At 43.1% G+C, this 15,164-nt stretch overlaps 1 protein-coding gene and 1 long non-coding RNA gene across 6 annotated transcripts; one reads left to right on the forward strand and one right to left on the reverse strand.

Moving 5' to 3' along the window:
• Window positions 1–844: 844 nt before the first annotated feature.
• On the reverse strand, window positions 845–9,792 carry eif4h (eukaryotic translation initiation factor 4h). 5 transcript variants are annotated; one of them, XM_071356515.1, is made up of 8 exons: window positions 9,618–9,773; window positions 7,059–7,240; window positions 6,907–6,971; window positions 6,047–6,143; window positions 5,156–5,215; window positions 4,445–4,600; window positions 3,891–4,006; window positions 845–2,865 (listed from the first exon to the last, which is right to left on the reverse strand). In XM_071356515.1, exons 1-8 carry the CDS (start codon window positions 9,680–9,682, stop codon window positions 2,839–2,841), a joined length of 768 nt encoding a protein of 255 aa, XP_071212616.1. In that variant the 5' UTR covers window positions 9,683–9,773; the 3' UTR covers window positions 845–2,838. The 5 variants fall into 5 exon arrangements, with proteins under 5 accessions (XP_071212616.1, XP_071212619.1, XP_071212618.1 ...); XM_071356518.1 differs by having other exon boundaries at window positions 7,059–7,246; window positions 9,618–9,713; XM_071356517.1 differs by lacking the exon at window positions 5,156–5,215.
• Window positions 9,793–10,900: 1,108 nt separating this feature from the next.
• On the forward strand, window positions 10,901–11,485 carry LOC139547584 (uncharacterized). Its single transcript, XR_011669550.1, has 2 exons — window positions 10,901–10,984; window positions 11,134–11,485. It is a non-coding gene; the product is annotated as an uncharacterized lncRNA (long non-coding RNA).
• The last annotated feature ends 3,679 nt before the right edge of the window (window positions 11,486–15,164 follow it).

Below are 15,164 nucleotides of genomic sequence, written 5' to 3' on the forward strand. Positions count from 1 at the left end.
CAAACACACTGTTGTGGGGTTTACCTAGAGGTTGCGATGCATCCCCATACATCTCATTGGAAGTGTGCAATCTGCCTTTTATTGCATTTTCAATTCCAGGCCGTCCACCATAGCCGATGACAACCAGTTTGCATTCAGCAGGACACAACGTTGTGCAACATTCAGATGGAAATACAGCATGTAGAACAAACATCCTTCTCAGATATGTAAAATAAGAAAGTGCCAGACCTATTCATGACATTTGTATCTGCACCTTTCCACGTTTGCCTATTTGTGGCCCCGGTATTGTGCATACAAATGTGTACTCTGAGTGCTTCACATTGGGTAGGCCTATATTCACCATAGGCTTATTCAAAGGGTTTGAAACTAGCAGAACATAACGGCTTCTCATGCGGAATATACATCTGTCAAACATTTCCATCTAGCCTGGTCCCAGATTTGTTTGTGCTCTTGCCAATGCCAACTCCATTGCTGTATATTTTGTCATGACAATGAGTTAACATGACAGCACATACTGGCACTCAGGCTAATTTTAATCTGCAAAACTGAACTATTTGATGCTAAATATGCATTAGGGATTCATCTTTCAGAACATTGTAGACAGGAATAAATAAAAAATACAGCAAGACAAGTTTATTATTTCATACTACCTCAACTCTACTGCATCCTTCCGGATATTCATTGGATCCTCTTTCAGCCAGCCATTCAAAGGTTTGGCAGAACATATAAATTCTTAACATTACAATCTCAGTATGGTCCTCACTCAGATGTCACCAAGAACACAATGACATTATGCATGACAAGCCATGTAGGTTATTGGACAAAGAGTCAGTAGGCAATGAAATGTGTTGTACTTGACACACCAAAACGTGTTTAGTGAAGATTTATTGACAAAATGTGGTCAACACAGTGGCCTAATACTTTGAACTGTCTCAAGATTGTTCCCCAAAGGACTAAATGTGAAATTGTTTTCCATGCTAGAACATTTGATACTGGTACTTCCTTCAGATAAAACAAATACCCAACCTTTTCATGTAAGCAGTGACAGACAATTCAATTGTTTTATTAAAAAGACTGTTCAAAACACCAAACCCTGTAATTTTCAAGCTGTATCTACTCTGCAAAACAAAATGGCCAATTTAAAACCAATATTGGGTTATTCAAAATAAAGCAAACATTCTTGCTCGGGGGCATATTCATTACACCGATTGTTGCAATACGTTTCTTAAAACGGAAGCAAACAAAAACAGGACGGGACCTACCTGAAATTTGTCCAATAGAAACAATTGTTTCACTCAGTTTGCTTCTTAAAACAGTTCATAATGAATACACCCCCTGTTCTCAAAGTTCAACTAACCATGAAATCAGAACAAAGATTCTGTCTGGCATTCAGACACACACCAAAAAGGATCCGATCCCTGCACCTCGAGCACAACAGCGAGGCCTCCAAACGGTATTCTACATATACTCTGCATTATGTTGTAATCCTGTGGGGAAAGCATTGAGGATGAGGAACTAGGTTCTCTGCATGCAATACATTGTTTCTAAATGTGGGCAGAAAGACACGTGCGAACATAGAAAGAATGTGTAGGGAATAATCAATAACTTAAAATGGTCTGAAACTGAATATGTATGCATGTTCCTTACAGAGCCAACTTTTTCAAAACACCTGCCCTGCTCCATTAAATTAAAATGTTTTTCCTTCTATGTTCACATTGCTTTGTGTTCTCCGAGAACTACTTCATTGCCTTTACTTATTCACCCATCCCATTCAAACACATTAAGAATTAATGTAAGATGATACATTTTATTGCCATAAACAGTGTAGGAAAAAAACTAAACAAAAAAAAACAGATCTTTCTATAGTACAGTAAGAACAAGGTATCACTTACTAAAATTTCATAACCAGTAAAATGTAAATAAAAATGGTTGCAACACATTCTCAAAAGCATCCTCCTACACAATCTACTGGTAGGCAGACTAGATTTAGCCGGTCTCCATGGGACAAATGAGAGCAGGTGATTTTTGTTCAGTTTCCTGTTAAAGTAGTACATTTTGCAGTGTTTAAGTGATCCATTTTTTTGTTGATAAAATGCATATAACTATTAAGATGTGGAAGTCAAAAGTTGCCAGACATCAAGACCGTTGCAATAACCCATGTTTCTGATTTAATCTAGTGTGCGCTTCAGCCACTCCTCTAAAACACTTTCGGCATCGCTCCATTATGCAGGAAGCCATTTTGCCTGGATTTAACAGACTAAGATCAAAAATCTTTCAAAATCAGGTTCCAGAAATACACATTGAGAGACAACAATAAGGATTCAGTTCTCTTGGCAATGTTATCATTTAATATTTAAGACAGTGGAAATTTGAAGCTGAAATGATAGTCATTTCACAAATAGAGCAGAAATTTTGGAGGAAAAGATATAAAAGACACCAAAGGAACAGCCCTTTTGACAGCTGTATGTCTAAAACGGAAAATCATTTGGTGAACACAAAAGGATGCCTTGGGAAAGGTAAGAGAAAATTACACAGCAAAGTCCTTACCCAAAGGCAACAGAACCAAACTGAAGCCCCTGTCCCGAGTTCCTTTTGATGTGTGTGGGGTACGGGTCAGGTTGACATAGTCCTGGCCCCTGCCCCTCACAGCAGCCTTGGGTCCAACTGCTTTTTTTACCAATTAGATGAAGGCCTGCCTTTGTGTTAGCGAGCAGAAAGAGGAACCCAGCGCCCGACTCCCCAGCGAGCTCTTTGGGAGAAGTCTTTGAAAGATTTTTGGTAAACAAAGCCAGTAGATCCAGAGTAGACTTCCAGAATAATGCAGCCGCGTGGATATATCTATTCCTTTTCTGCTTCTTTTTCAAGCTTTGAGAATGGGAAACAAACAAAAAAAACATTATGGTTAGACAGGTTCAATTCCAGGGGAAATGTCAAATGATTTAATAGGAGAAATAAAATAGTTTTAACAACTTCTACACCACAATTGGATGGTTAAGCGGATACAATGACCTTAACAGCTCCACGAATAAAAATGGTTTGTTACTCTCTGCACTGTTCCCAAACTGAACATATGGCTGAACAACGTGTTTTAACGTAACGCCAATTTACATTTGTAAGTCAAGGGGGTAAAACTGAAACAAAAACAGCACATTTCTGACCAAGCTTTCTTGTTGGTGTGTGTGTGTAGGAGGGGAGCAGACAACGAAGGCGTTGTGTAGACCAACAGTGATAACAAAACCTTCTGGACTCCCTACAGAAGCTCAGCCACAACTGCCATGAACCAAACCACCAGCGCAAACCATTCTATTCTAACAATTCATGTTATATTGATTTTGTAAACAGGGGCAGACTTCTTGTGGGGATCAATGCCTACCCACATGGAAGCATAGCAACCACTTCAGAGTTGGGGTCAAAGACACACTTCGATTCCAACACACAGAGGGTCGAATATCGTAGTGAAATACACTACTAAATAAACTGAAATGTTGGTTACTTTTCAGCTCAATTGTATTCATTCTTCACTGCAATCAACATGTGAACGGACCTTCCCAACAGAGCTACAGACAACGCAGGCACTAATCACAGAAGCAGAGGTGTACGTAAAACCCATTGTAAACAGTTTGACATGCATTCACAAGCTGCTCTTTGGGTGTTGGTGTGTTGTATTATTTTTCCAAGAGTATGTGTGTTCTCATCGTTTTTTATTCCGTCTCGAATAAACATTTCACTCAGAGTATTGTTCAGTTTGTCATCTCCGATAGAGGATTGCTAACGGAAGGCGTTAACGTATGCCATTGGCATCGTTTCATTTTTCATACACCGTCCCCTGCCCTTCCCTCCCGGGCTCTTGAGGCCTGGTCAATCTCTTAAGGTTTGTCTTTGGGAATTACCTCCTCTCTCGGCTTGGCGCCGCCAAATATGGCAGAGTTGGGGTTGGCGACTTGGTTTAGCGGGGCAGCCACCGTGCGTGGTTTCAGCTGAAGTCGCGGTCTCTGTGCCCTCTCCTCTGTGGAAAGCAAAGGGGAAAAAATGACTAACATGATTAACTGGTCAAGTCAAATGTTATCACATCAAATAGGTGGCCACTGGGTTCAGGGCTTTTCGGTAGATTAAATGAAGGGGGTCAATATTGACACCGTCACAAAAAGCTGTACTGTAACAAAAACACAAAGTCTTCAAAAATCCATTTAAACGGATCCATTCTTCCATGACTAAACATTGCCTAGGGTGCTTTTTCTCAAACCTTGATGCCAGAAGTACTGCTTATTTTCATTTTCTCCTCTAAATCAGGCATGGGACACCAGTTGAGGAGTCTGCCCAATCAGTGACATCTATCAATCAATTAACCAACCACAGTGGAGAAGAATAAAAAACCTCTAAACTCCACACTTGGGAGTACCTCTGGTCTAGAGTGTTTTATATGAGATAAGAGAGATTGTGACACCGTCAGAGGGTTCTCTGAAGTCATCCGCTCCAGCGCGCGGTGGTGGTCCGCCGTCCCTGTAGCGTCCCCCCATGCCTGCTCCTCCACCGCCTCCCCTTCGGTCACCACCGCGGCCACCTCCTCGGCCTCGTCCGAAGTCGTCATCTCCTCTGTAGCCTATACGAGGAGATGCAGAGGGAAAATACATTTTAAAGACAGTCGTGGGCTCATGCAGGAGTGCAATGTTACAGAACGTTCAGATAAAGTGTAGTGTAGAACAGACATGATTATCTCGTAGAATAAAGATAAGGAATCCTGTGAGCTCTAAACACCACATTCCTATCAGTAACATTCTAAACTTTGCTGATCTGAACAAATTAAATCTCCTCCGTCCTTGCCCAGCACCTGGAGCAGCCCTGTAAGGTGACAAATGAGAACGAGGAACCTCCTGTATGAGTGATAACAAACAAAATGCACCAAGGGACAAAAAACCTGTGAAATCGCAAAAGAAAAACCTGTGAATTCCTATGAGGGGAGGAAATTACATACTGCTTTATATCAAACTATTCTGCAGATTCAAGCATCAAAAAACAGGAGCAATTGGTTTGCTTCCTTAGCTTGGTGCCCACTCTACCAACTGCACTGCTTGGATCTTAAACTGCAGGACTCAAACTGGGCCTGATCTAATGACCGGGTTGGGAACCGGCTAAACCAGCGGAACGCTCATCCCACCTCCTTCATAGTCGTCTCTGGAGCCTCCTCTGGGACCACCTCCACGAGAGCCCCCTCGGCCTGCAGGGGACAGGGCTCAGTTTTAACAAGAGTGGCGAGTGGTGCTTAGGGCTGAGGCAGGGGTGAGGAAGCCAAGGGTCTAGTGCTGGTTAGCCAAGGACCTGGGTTAGTAGCACTGCTTCTAGAGACAGCTAGTTGAAGTCTTTGGTTAGGAAAGTAAAGAAGGTAGGAACTATCTAGTTTAGCTGCTCAAACTCGTAGGGCTGTAGAGCTAAACAGGTCAAACACCATTTACTACAGAAAAGGAAGCAGGAGAGAAAGGTGGGTGAGTAAGTGTGAATGGATACATTATGAATAGTGCCAGAAATTCTCAAATCCCAGTATGTAGTGACATACAACAAGAACAAGGCCAGAGGCAACAGTAGTGGTAGTAGTACTAGTGCAATGCACACTTATAAGCACTGATGATTTGATTATAGCAGATTCCATAATCCATTGATCTATACATTTAATGTACAAGCATCTTGTCATGTTTTTATGACCACAAATGTTTAGCAAACTCAAACAGAACAGCCAAGCTTCTGATAATTGACAGATTTTAAGACAGCCTTGCATTTAAGTAGGATGGCAAAAGATGAGACTCAGGGCAATATTAAAGACGTATAATTATTCAAATCTAGGCCAAGAGTTATTGCTACTTCATATTAATATTTACGGTCAAGACAATCCACAAATCAATTCATCAGAGAATGTAAGAGATCAACACTGAATCAGCTGACGTAAGTAATTGACATTTCTTTGTAGTTGTAATAATATACTACATATGAATAATTAATAAGTATACTAAGCAGTAGGGGGAACAAACAAGTTAGCATTCCAGTGAGCAGGTACCTCCTCTGTCGTTCCCCCGGAAGCCGAATCCTCCGGCGCCCCTCTCTTGCTTTCGGCCCTCTGCTATGTCAACCCTGAGTGACCGGTCTCCAAGGAGCTGGGGAGGGGGAAGGCACAAATCAACGAGGTCCACTTCTCTGATAATGCTTCCAACAGTGTTTATGTCCTACTAATATATCACTGTTGGACGCGTCACTGTATTTAATTGTTCCTTTTATAAAACGATATTTGTCACTGTACTAATGTTTAAAGCACGTTGGACAGCAATCTATTTCATGAAAGGTGCACAACAAACTAAGTCGATCAGTGTTGGAGACAGCTCTATTTGTTTTATGAAAAAACAGCATCATTTATTCCTTTGTCACGATACCCATAATCACAATATTCAGATTTTCTATACGAAGCAGACGGAACTATGGTCCTTTTAAGGGATACTCGGTAATGCATGAATAAACAGAAGTATCGGGATGATTTCCAAAACAAAAAAAGGGCAATACCAGAGGATGATCTCCTCCGCGGTTGTCACACAGCCATCACGTTGTATGAAAGTGTGAAAGTGAACTCCTATGCACATGCGCAGATGCTCTGAGTGAAAGCTCACAAGCGGAGCCTCTTGCATCCGTGCCACTCTGCAATATCTTTGGTTTACATTGCTGCTCACGTCATAACGCTGAGGTCTCAGTTTAAGAACCTGTTTAAATGTTAAATAGTTTGTGCTATAGCTTTAGTTTCCATAATTTCGACAGGAAATTCAGTCCTGCGGTACTGAATATTGTGACAACACTGAACCACAGTATCCCTTTTACATTTATGAACCAGATACAAATGAGGACCTGAGAAAACTAATTGTGGGTACTCACAGCACCATCATACGTCAAAGCTTCTTTAAGGGATTCCAAGTCATCAAACTCTACATAACAAAAACCTGAAAGGAGAAAATTGGTTACGAAAAAGAAAACTGTTGCCGTGGCTTGTGATGTTTGTTATGCTATACAAACGGGTGCTTGCTCACCTTTAAACTTGTCTGTTTCTTTGTCTCGGACTAGTCGAACACTCCTGACGTTGAGGTCTTTGAAAATGGCGTCTATGTCTCCTTGCACTGTGTTGAAGGGCAGGTTGCCCACATAGGCTGTGTATGGGGGCTCTGTGGGTAGATCCTTTTGCTTGCGGGGTCCACCAGGTCCACTGCCACCTCTGGGTCTACCAGAAACGAACACCTCCGTGAGAGAACAGACTACAACAGATAGCCACGCCCTACGTACAGGACCCCGAGTTTTTCCTGGTCAAGAATTACTAAGGACTACTGCATCAATGGCTGAGAGTCTGAGCTGGAGATTATGGTTGATAATTGGGACATTAACTGAGTCACGGGCAAAATTGTGGCACAGGGGTAGTGCAGTGATACTTTTCAGCTGGCTTTCTCTGAGCCTTTGATAAATTATGTACACTTGGACAGATCCATTAACTATCAAAATACCAAAGATCTACAGCTCAGATCCCATAGGAAAATACATAATGTTGCACATACAATACAGGAAATAGGACTAGGCTGTCTGGAAACTGGAGAAAGAATTGACAAAGAAAAATAATAATCTGTTCCATTTCAATGCCAACCATGTTAGCAGCACACAGAAAAAGATGGTAGCCCTATTCTGCTAAATACTGGTAAACAATAATACAGAGATCCAAGTTTTTTACCCTGAAGAAGGCATATATGGAGCTATTTTTATAGCTTACAGCTTAGTCAGCACCTCTACAAAAAAATATTTATCTCTGGGTGTGCACCAGCTTTTAATTCTGCTCAATGAACAGCAGAAGTTCCTGTGCACTGATAACAGCCATTTTGAAGAAAGGTCTACTTGCAATGAATGTTCTATGTAGTTGTTTTTCCCTACTGAACTTTTCCCTATGAATACACTGGATAAGAACGTCTGCTATAATGGTTTAAATGTTTAAAAAAAAATTATGATCCTCATGAGGAGTGGTGGGGCACTGCCAAAACTTCAAGGAACTTGTTCCCATGCTGGCAACAGCACTCCAATCTGACAGGGCTGAGAGAAATGCAGATGGGGTACTGCATGCCTGCAGCATTCCTTGGGTGTCAAAGCAAACTGAGCGACCAGGCTGAACCAAGATGTACAGCCACCTAGCTATAGGCCCCAACAGGGGAAACGGGATATCAGTTGCATAACTGAATGCATTCAACTGAAAAGGGTCTTCAAAAGAAGGGAGGTTTGGGCATATAGATCTTTCCCACAATTAGCAAGGAGAGCAAGCGATTTTTTGTAAAATAACCATGTTGGCTGTTGTGATCTTACATAGCATTTGATAAGAGTTAAGATGATAATCTGTAGTTATTTGGTGTCAAATTAATTTATGTCAAGTAGCCCAATAGATACAACACTAGTTTAGGTATTTCAGGATCAGTGGCTCCAACTCCTTTCCTGTGTGAATCAAGTAAAGCAGAATATGATTACAACAACTAACGTTAAATGTTATGAGTCACTGACAAGGGGTGGCAGACAGATAAAACCAAGATCTTCATTATGACCATATATACGTGTATCCTATCCAAGGGATCATATTTTAACTTGATGTACTTTATGCCGGTAGCTACCTAGTCTAATGTCTAGTGTTTTCGTTGATTAGGCTACTTCTAATTTATGGCTAGCTAGCTAAATTACCTAGCTGGATGGAGTTCCAGAATATATTTCAGTATCGCCGCAACATCGTCAGCACGTAATGTTTACAATTTCCTGTATTGAATGCCTGGCGTCAACGCACGAGTTAGCACCACGTTATGTTAGTTAAATGCATTGCTAATCGTTCAAACCTAGCTGGCTAGCTGACGAGTGCGCGCATCAAACTAGATAGGAATGGATGCAGGGTGCACTGGGCCCAAACTAGACTAGCTAGCAGAGTTAGCTAGCTAGTTCTCCGCATAAATCGTCATGCAATTAGCACAAGCTAATCTAGCGAGCGCACTAGCTAGCTAACGTGACCACTAACAATGCATCAAAATACTTGTGCATTGAATAATGATTACTAACCAACTACCTAAACATGCTATGTATTGATAATGATTTCGGGGAATGGCGCATGTTGACATCTCGAGCTGTTATCACCCGATTTGGCCATTCAACGCAGTCCCTGACTTGCTAGTAGTAGCACAACATGTAGCCCATGTGGGCTGCTTTTTAACGAGATGCTGGCGCCAAGTGCCATGCTGGCAGTCTGAGAATTATAAAATGTCTTGCAATCATAACCATGTCATAATATGTATTGTCAAACCGACATTACATTCTGTAATGGAAAATCTCACACGCACATCTGGAAGTAGCTAGCTATGGTCAATCCACCAGTTTTCCCCGCCCTCAATACCGGCTTCCCATTCATCAAAGCGGCGGTGAGAGCCTAGCCACTGGCACTGTCTGGCCCGTGTTCTGAACCCAGGCCTATCTTTCAGAAGAATTTCGAACAAGCCCCTGCATAAAAGTGAGGCATCGGTGCGTTTTCTTGCATCACCATACGGTAATACTGACACATTCTATTCGTCCAGGTATTTTCTTACCCTCTGCCTCCACCAAAACTACCGTAAGCCCGATCTCGGTCATCGTAGTTATCGTAATCCGCCATTGCCGAGATTGCTGTCGGAGAAAGCAGTTGGGTGTCGAAAGGTCCTTCAATATAGGGGTAGCCCAATTTTAGTTGTCCTTTCAGTGCCTGAACCATAAAACACTTTTTGCACAGTCAGATAGATACTACAAGTTAGCTACCCTCAAATCCCCCAACTAAATTAAATATCAGTAAAATAACAAGATCCAAACCGTGTCATTCGTTTTTTGCATCTGGATATTGGTATTTATCCTGGCGGGGCATACTACTACTGTAAGAAACAGGTGCATATGATGTTAGACAATTTATACAGAAGCATAGTCCTTTAGCCAACACTATCTCCTTGCTATTATCCACAGGAATATCAATGTGGCCTACCACCAACCCAGCTAGTTACACCATGCCAACCTGGTCTCAAAGCATTTCGTATTATTCTTTACATAAATCCGAGACATTCCATTTAGTATGATATGTTACGAATTACAATTCGTATTATGTGATGCGAATTTACCAAATGTAAAATATGTTACGAATTTGCGAAACGTATCATACTGTAAGTATCAAAAGTAAAAGTGAAAGCTGACAAGGCAAAAATCTGTAGTTCTGCCCCTGAACAAGGCAGTTAACCCACGGTTCCTTGGCCGTCATTGTAAATAAGAATTTGTTCTTAACTGACTTGCTTAATTAAATAAAAGTTAAATAATGTTTTTTTAGGTATAAATAATTTCAAATTGCTTATATGAAACAAACCAGATTTATTTTAATTTTACTTTATTTACGGATAGCCAGGAGCACACTCCAACACTTAGACATCATTAACAAACAAAGCATTTTTGTTTAGTGAGTCCGCCAGACCAGAGGTAGTATATCTCCGCTGGCTGCCCCACCACCACAGAAAGCACTGAGCTAGGCTGAAACACCTGCATTTTGGAGCTCCCTTACTCACGAAAGCAAAAAAGAGACCATGTTTGTATGAGGTTTTATTAACTCAATATATGTATATTTTTTACATTGTTTGCAAACTGATATGCGACACGTATTAATGCCAAAATAACATGCAAAACAGCCCCCCCCCCCCCCCCCCCCAAATATAACTGCCCCACCTGCCCTGAATGATGCGTCGCCACTGTTTGTATTTGACACCATGATACATTTTGCTATCCCTGCTCCCATTCAACACTCATTCTAACATTACACCTTTCAACTGCCTTTTTCAATTCTTGATTGCCTTTTTTTGCAGGAATAATCTAGCTCGGATGGAAGGATGGAGAAAGGAACAAAGGGAAAGAGTACAGAAGTTATCCAGCCTGCTGACTAAGATATGTAAATAGCCTATGTTTTGCTGTATATCTCTCCATCTCTTTCTGTCTGTGTGCCTGAGAGATTGCTGAGGGACAACATAGTCAATGTACTTGCTAGGATAAGTCTAATTAAGTGAAGACCTTAATCATGATTTTGCTCCATCTTTACAGTTCCTGAAACATGTCAATGACCTGATGCATGGCCTCTACAGCAATGCGTGGCCACCCAATTAGTTACCAGTGACCTATTCTGCCACATCCCAGTCAAAGGAAAGAGCAGAACCCTCCTAAATTCAGAGTCTATAGTTAGGTTTCCATCCAATTGGCGACAGATGTTCACTCAAATATTCTAAAATCCGCATAAAAACAATTTGCACATTTTCCCACCAGAAATGTTTCCATCAAATTGATTTTTACAGATAAAAGGCCTTGTGAGAGGACGTAGTGCATATACAAATAATCTTTTGCAGTTAAATTCCCATGTAACTAATAAAAAATACAATTTCAATGGGTTACCATCGCATTTTCAACTCTACTGATGGTTTTGTCATAAAAAATCCTTAAAGTACTACTTAAATAGTTTTTGGGGGGTATCTGTACTTTTGTAACGATCGTCTGTTGAAGAAGGTGTGGACCAAAGCGCAGCGTGGTAAGTGTTCATGCTTTTATTTCAACTGAACCCTAATAACAAAAATAACAAAGAGAAATGAACTAAAACCGAAACAGTCCTGTCAGGTGCAGAAACACAAAACAGAAAATAACTACCCACCAAGCATCGGTGGGGAAAAGCTACCTAAGTATGGTTCTCAATCAGAGACAATGATAGACAGCTGCCTCTGATTGAGAACCACACCCGGCCAAACACAAAGAAATACAAAACATAGAAAATGAACATAGAATGCTCACCCAAATCACACCCTGACCAAACCAAAATAGAGACATAAAAAGCTCTCTACGGTCAGGGCGTGACAGTACCCCCCCCCCCATTTCTCCGCGGTGGTGGCTCTGGTGCAGGACGTAGACCCTGCTCCACCTCTGGCTTGGCCCACTTGGGTGGCGCCTCTAGAGCGGGGACCCTCGCCTCCGACCCCGGACTGGGGACCCTCGTAGCGGGCCCCGGACTGGGCGCCCTTGTAGCGGGCCCCGGACTGGGGACCCTTGTTGGGAGCTCTCGTACTGGAGGGCGTCGCTGGAGGCTCCGGACTGGAGGGCGACACTGGAGGCTCCGGACTGGAGAGCGTCGCTGGAAGCTCCGGACTGAAGGGAGCCTCTGGAGGCTCCGGACTGGAGGGCGACACTGGACGCTCCGGACTGGAGGGCGTCGCTGGAGGTTCCGGACTGGAGGGAGGAGACGCAGAGACTGCCTGGTGCGTGGGGCTGCCACAGGGCCCACCAGGCTGGGGAGACCTACAGGAGGCCTGGTGCGTAGAGGAGACACCGGATGAACCGGGCTGTGGGGGAGCACTGGACCCCTGGTGCGCAGCCTTGGCACCACTCCTCCAAGCTGAATGCCCACTTTAGCCCGGCCCCTCCAGAGTGCAGGCACAGGTCGAACCTGGCTGTGGGGGAGCACTGGAGATCTGGTGCTTACCACTCGCACCTCTCCATTTGGCTCAATGCCCACTTTAGCCCGGCACGGGCGGAGCGCAGGCATAGGACGAACTAAACCGTCCCAGTGCCCCGGAGACACAGTACGCAGAGCCGGCGCAGGATACCATGGGCCGAAACGGCACACCGGAGACCAAGCGCGCTGAGCTGGCACAATCCGCCCTGCCTGGATGCCCACTCTCGCATGGCACTTGCGGGGGGCTGGCATATAGCGCTCCGGGCTATGAGCGCGCACTGGAGAACCCGTGTGCTTCACCGCATAACACGGTGCCTGACCAGTACCACACTGTTTCTGGTAAGCACAGGGAGTTGGCTCAGGTCTATCGCCTGACTCCGCCAATCTCCCCGTGTGCCACCACCACAAGAAAATTGGGGTCTGCCTCTCGTGCCTGCTGCGCTGCCTTGCCTCATATCGCCACCTCTCAGCTTTCACCGCCTCCAGTTCTTCTTTTGGGCGGCGATATTCCCCAGCCTGTCTCCGGGGTCCCTTACCGTCTAATATCTCCTCCCAAGTCCAGGAGTCCTGAACCCTCTGTTCCTCGTTACCACGCTGCTTGGTTCGTTTGTGGTGGGTAGTTCTGTAAGGATTTTCGTCGTCGGATGAAGAGCAGTCGGACCAAAGCACAGCGTGGTAAATGTTCATGCTTTTATTTCAACTGAACACTAATAACAAAAATAACAAAGAGAAATGAACGAAAACCGAAACTGTCACGCCCTGACCTTAGAGATCCTTTTTATGTCTCTATTTTGGTTGGTCAGGGCGTGAGTTGGGGAGGGCATTCAGACCCGCAACTCCCAGGCTTTTGCAAAAAAAGCAAAGTCTTGACTCGTGAACTGGGGCCTGTCATGCCAAATAATGTCCCCCGGCCAAAAGTGTCCCCCTCTGTGTCACAATGGGATTCAATAAACTATTAGCGTCCGTATCAAAGGACCAAGGGTGTGACAGATATAGGGAAGATAATCAAGGAGGTGATGGAGTCCAGGTGAGTGTCATGAGGCGCTGGTGCGCGGGACGATGGTGACAGGTGAGCGGGATAATCAGCAGCCTGATGACCTAGAGGCTGGAAAGGGAGTATAATCAGCAACCTAAAAGTGATAGACACATTAAAGTTACTTACATTACAGATCACGAAGTCAGCTAATTTCCTATCCATTCATATGCAAATCCATTTGATTCATAAACTGGCTTGTCTGGCTGTCATGTTTTTATTTTAACCAGCCATTCCTTTATCTAAACTGAAATAATATAATTTCAGTAGTCCTCTATTATGATTTAATTTTTTTTTTGCATAGCTCATTAGTACACCCTTGTGGTTGAATATATATGTATCTATTTGTAGGTCCTAGGATACAACAATAAATAATGTGGAACAAATAAATACCATCAAAGGATACGTTACAACTTACAATAATGAACACATTGTGTAACAGTCGTGAAAACCAACCTGGCAATATTTAAGATTTTGTTTTACACTCACATGGCAATCATAGACTAAAATACTGAATTCTGGTGTGTGGAATTTCGAGGGGGTGGTTGCTGTGTGGGTGGGATGTTCTGCCTGTCACTTGTTGTCAACAGGCAGCCAGTCTCGGAAGGGGGACTTGAAGAGGGAGACTGCAAAGTCCAGACACTGCTGCTTTCTTTGTGCCGAGTGTTTGCAGTGCTAGTGTTTTTAGTTAATCTGTGCATCTCACATATGTGCACAGTATGATAGAGCAAGAAAACTTTCTGAGTAGATAATGACAACATGACGATAATATGTAGCTGTAGACGATGTAATGATAAGTTAGAGGGTGCTTGGTAATGGAGGACTTCAGGTGGATCAACATCTGGGTGTGGGGCATTACCCCTAGGTCCCGGAGAACAAGAGCAGAGTTAAAGGGAACAGGGTAGGAGACAGAGATGTAAACAAGAAAACACACAGGTTATACTTTACTGTGAGACAATTTGATGGCTTAGTGCAGTGTTATAAATGGGAGAGGTATTTTTCAACACTTTTGGAAGGTATAGCCTACATCAAGCTGGTACCCCTCCGACTCAGAGCACAGAGAATCAGACTGATCCAAACTCACTGGTTCTGGTGGATGGGATACCTCCTGGGGCGCTTGGACAGTCGATGGTCCTAAAGTCATTTGGAGAGGTAAACTGAAGAGGTACATTTTTTTTAAAGTTCAGCATAACTACCATTTCTTGCTTTCTCAAATGTCAACCAAAGCTTAACATACTTTGTCTATTGGGCTTCACCGAAATGTAGGGCGTCAGTGCTTTCAGTGGTTGACCGTCCAACTGCTCCAACTGGAGAATATTGTTGGCTTCCACCGAGGTAACCCTAGGAAGATAAAGACAAATATCAGTGTTACGGAAACCAAAACTAGATTCAGGTTATTTTGTGTGCAAATTCAAATAGTTATTATCTGAGATTTGTTATATTCACCTTAACTGTAACGATCTTCTTCATCTGAGGAACAGGAAAGATCGGACCAAAACGCAGCGTGGTAAGTGTCCATGTTAATTTAATATAACTGAACACGAAATACAAAATAACAAAGTGAAACAACGAAAATCGAAACAGTCCTGAAACGTGACACAACAC

Source organism: Salvelinus alpinus, chromosome 21 (assembly GCF_045679555.1).
Source record: "Salvelinus alpinus chromosome 21, SLU_Salpinus.1, whole genome shotgun sequence".
In the NCBI taxonomy this organism is placed as follows: Eukaryota; Metazoa; Chordata; class Actinopteri; order Salmoniformes; family Salmonidae; genus Salvelinus; species Salvelinus alpinus.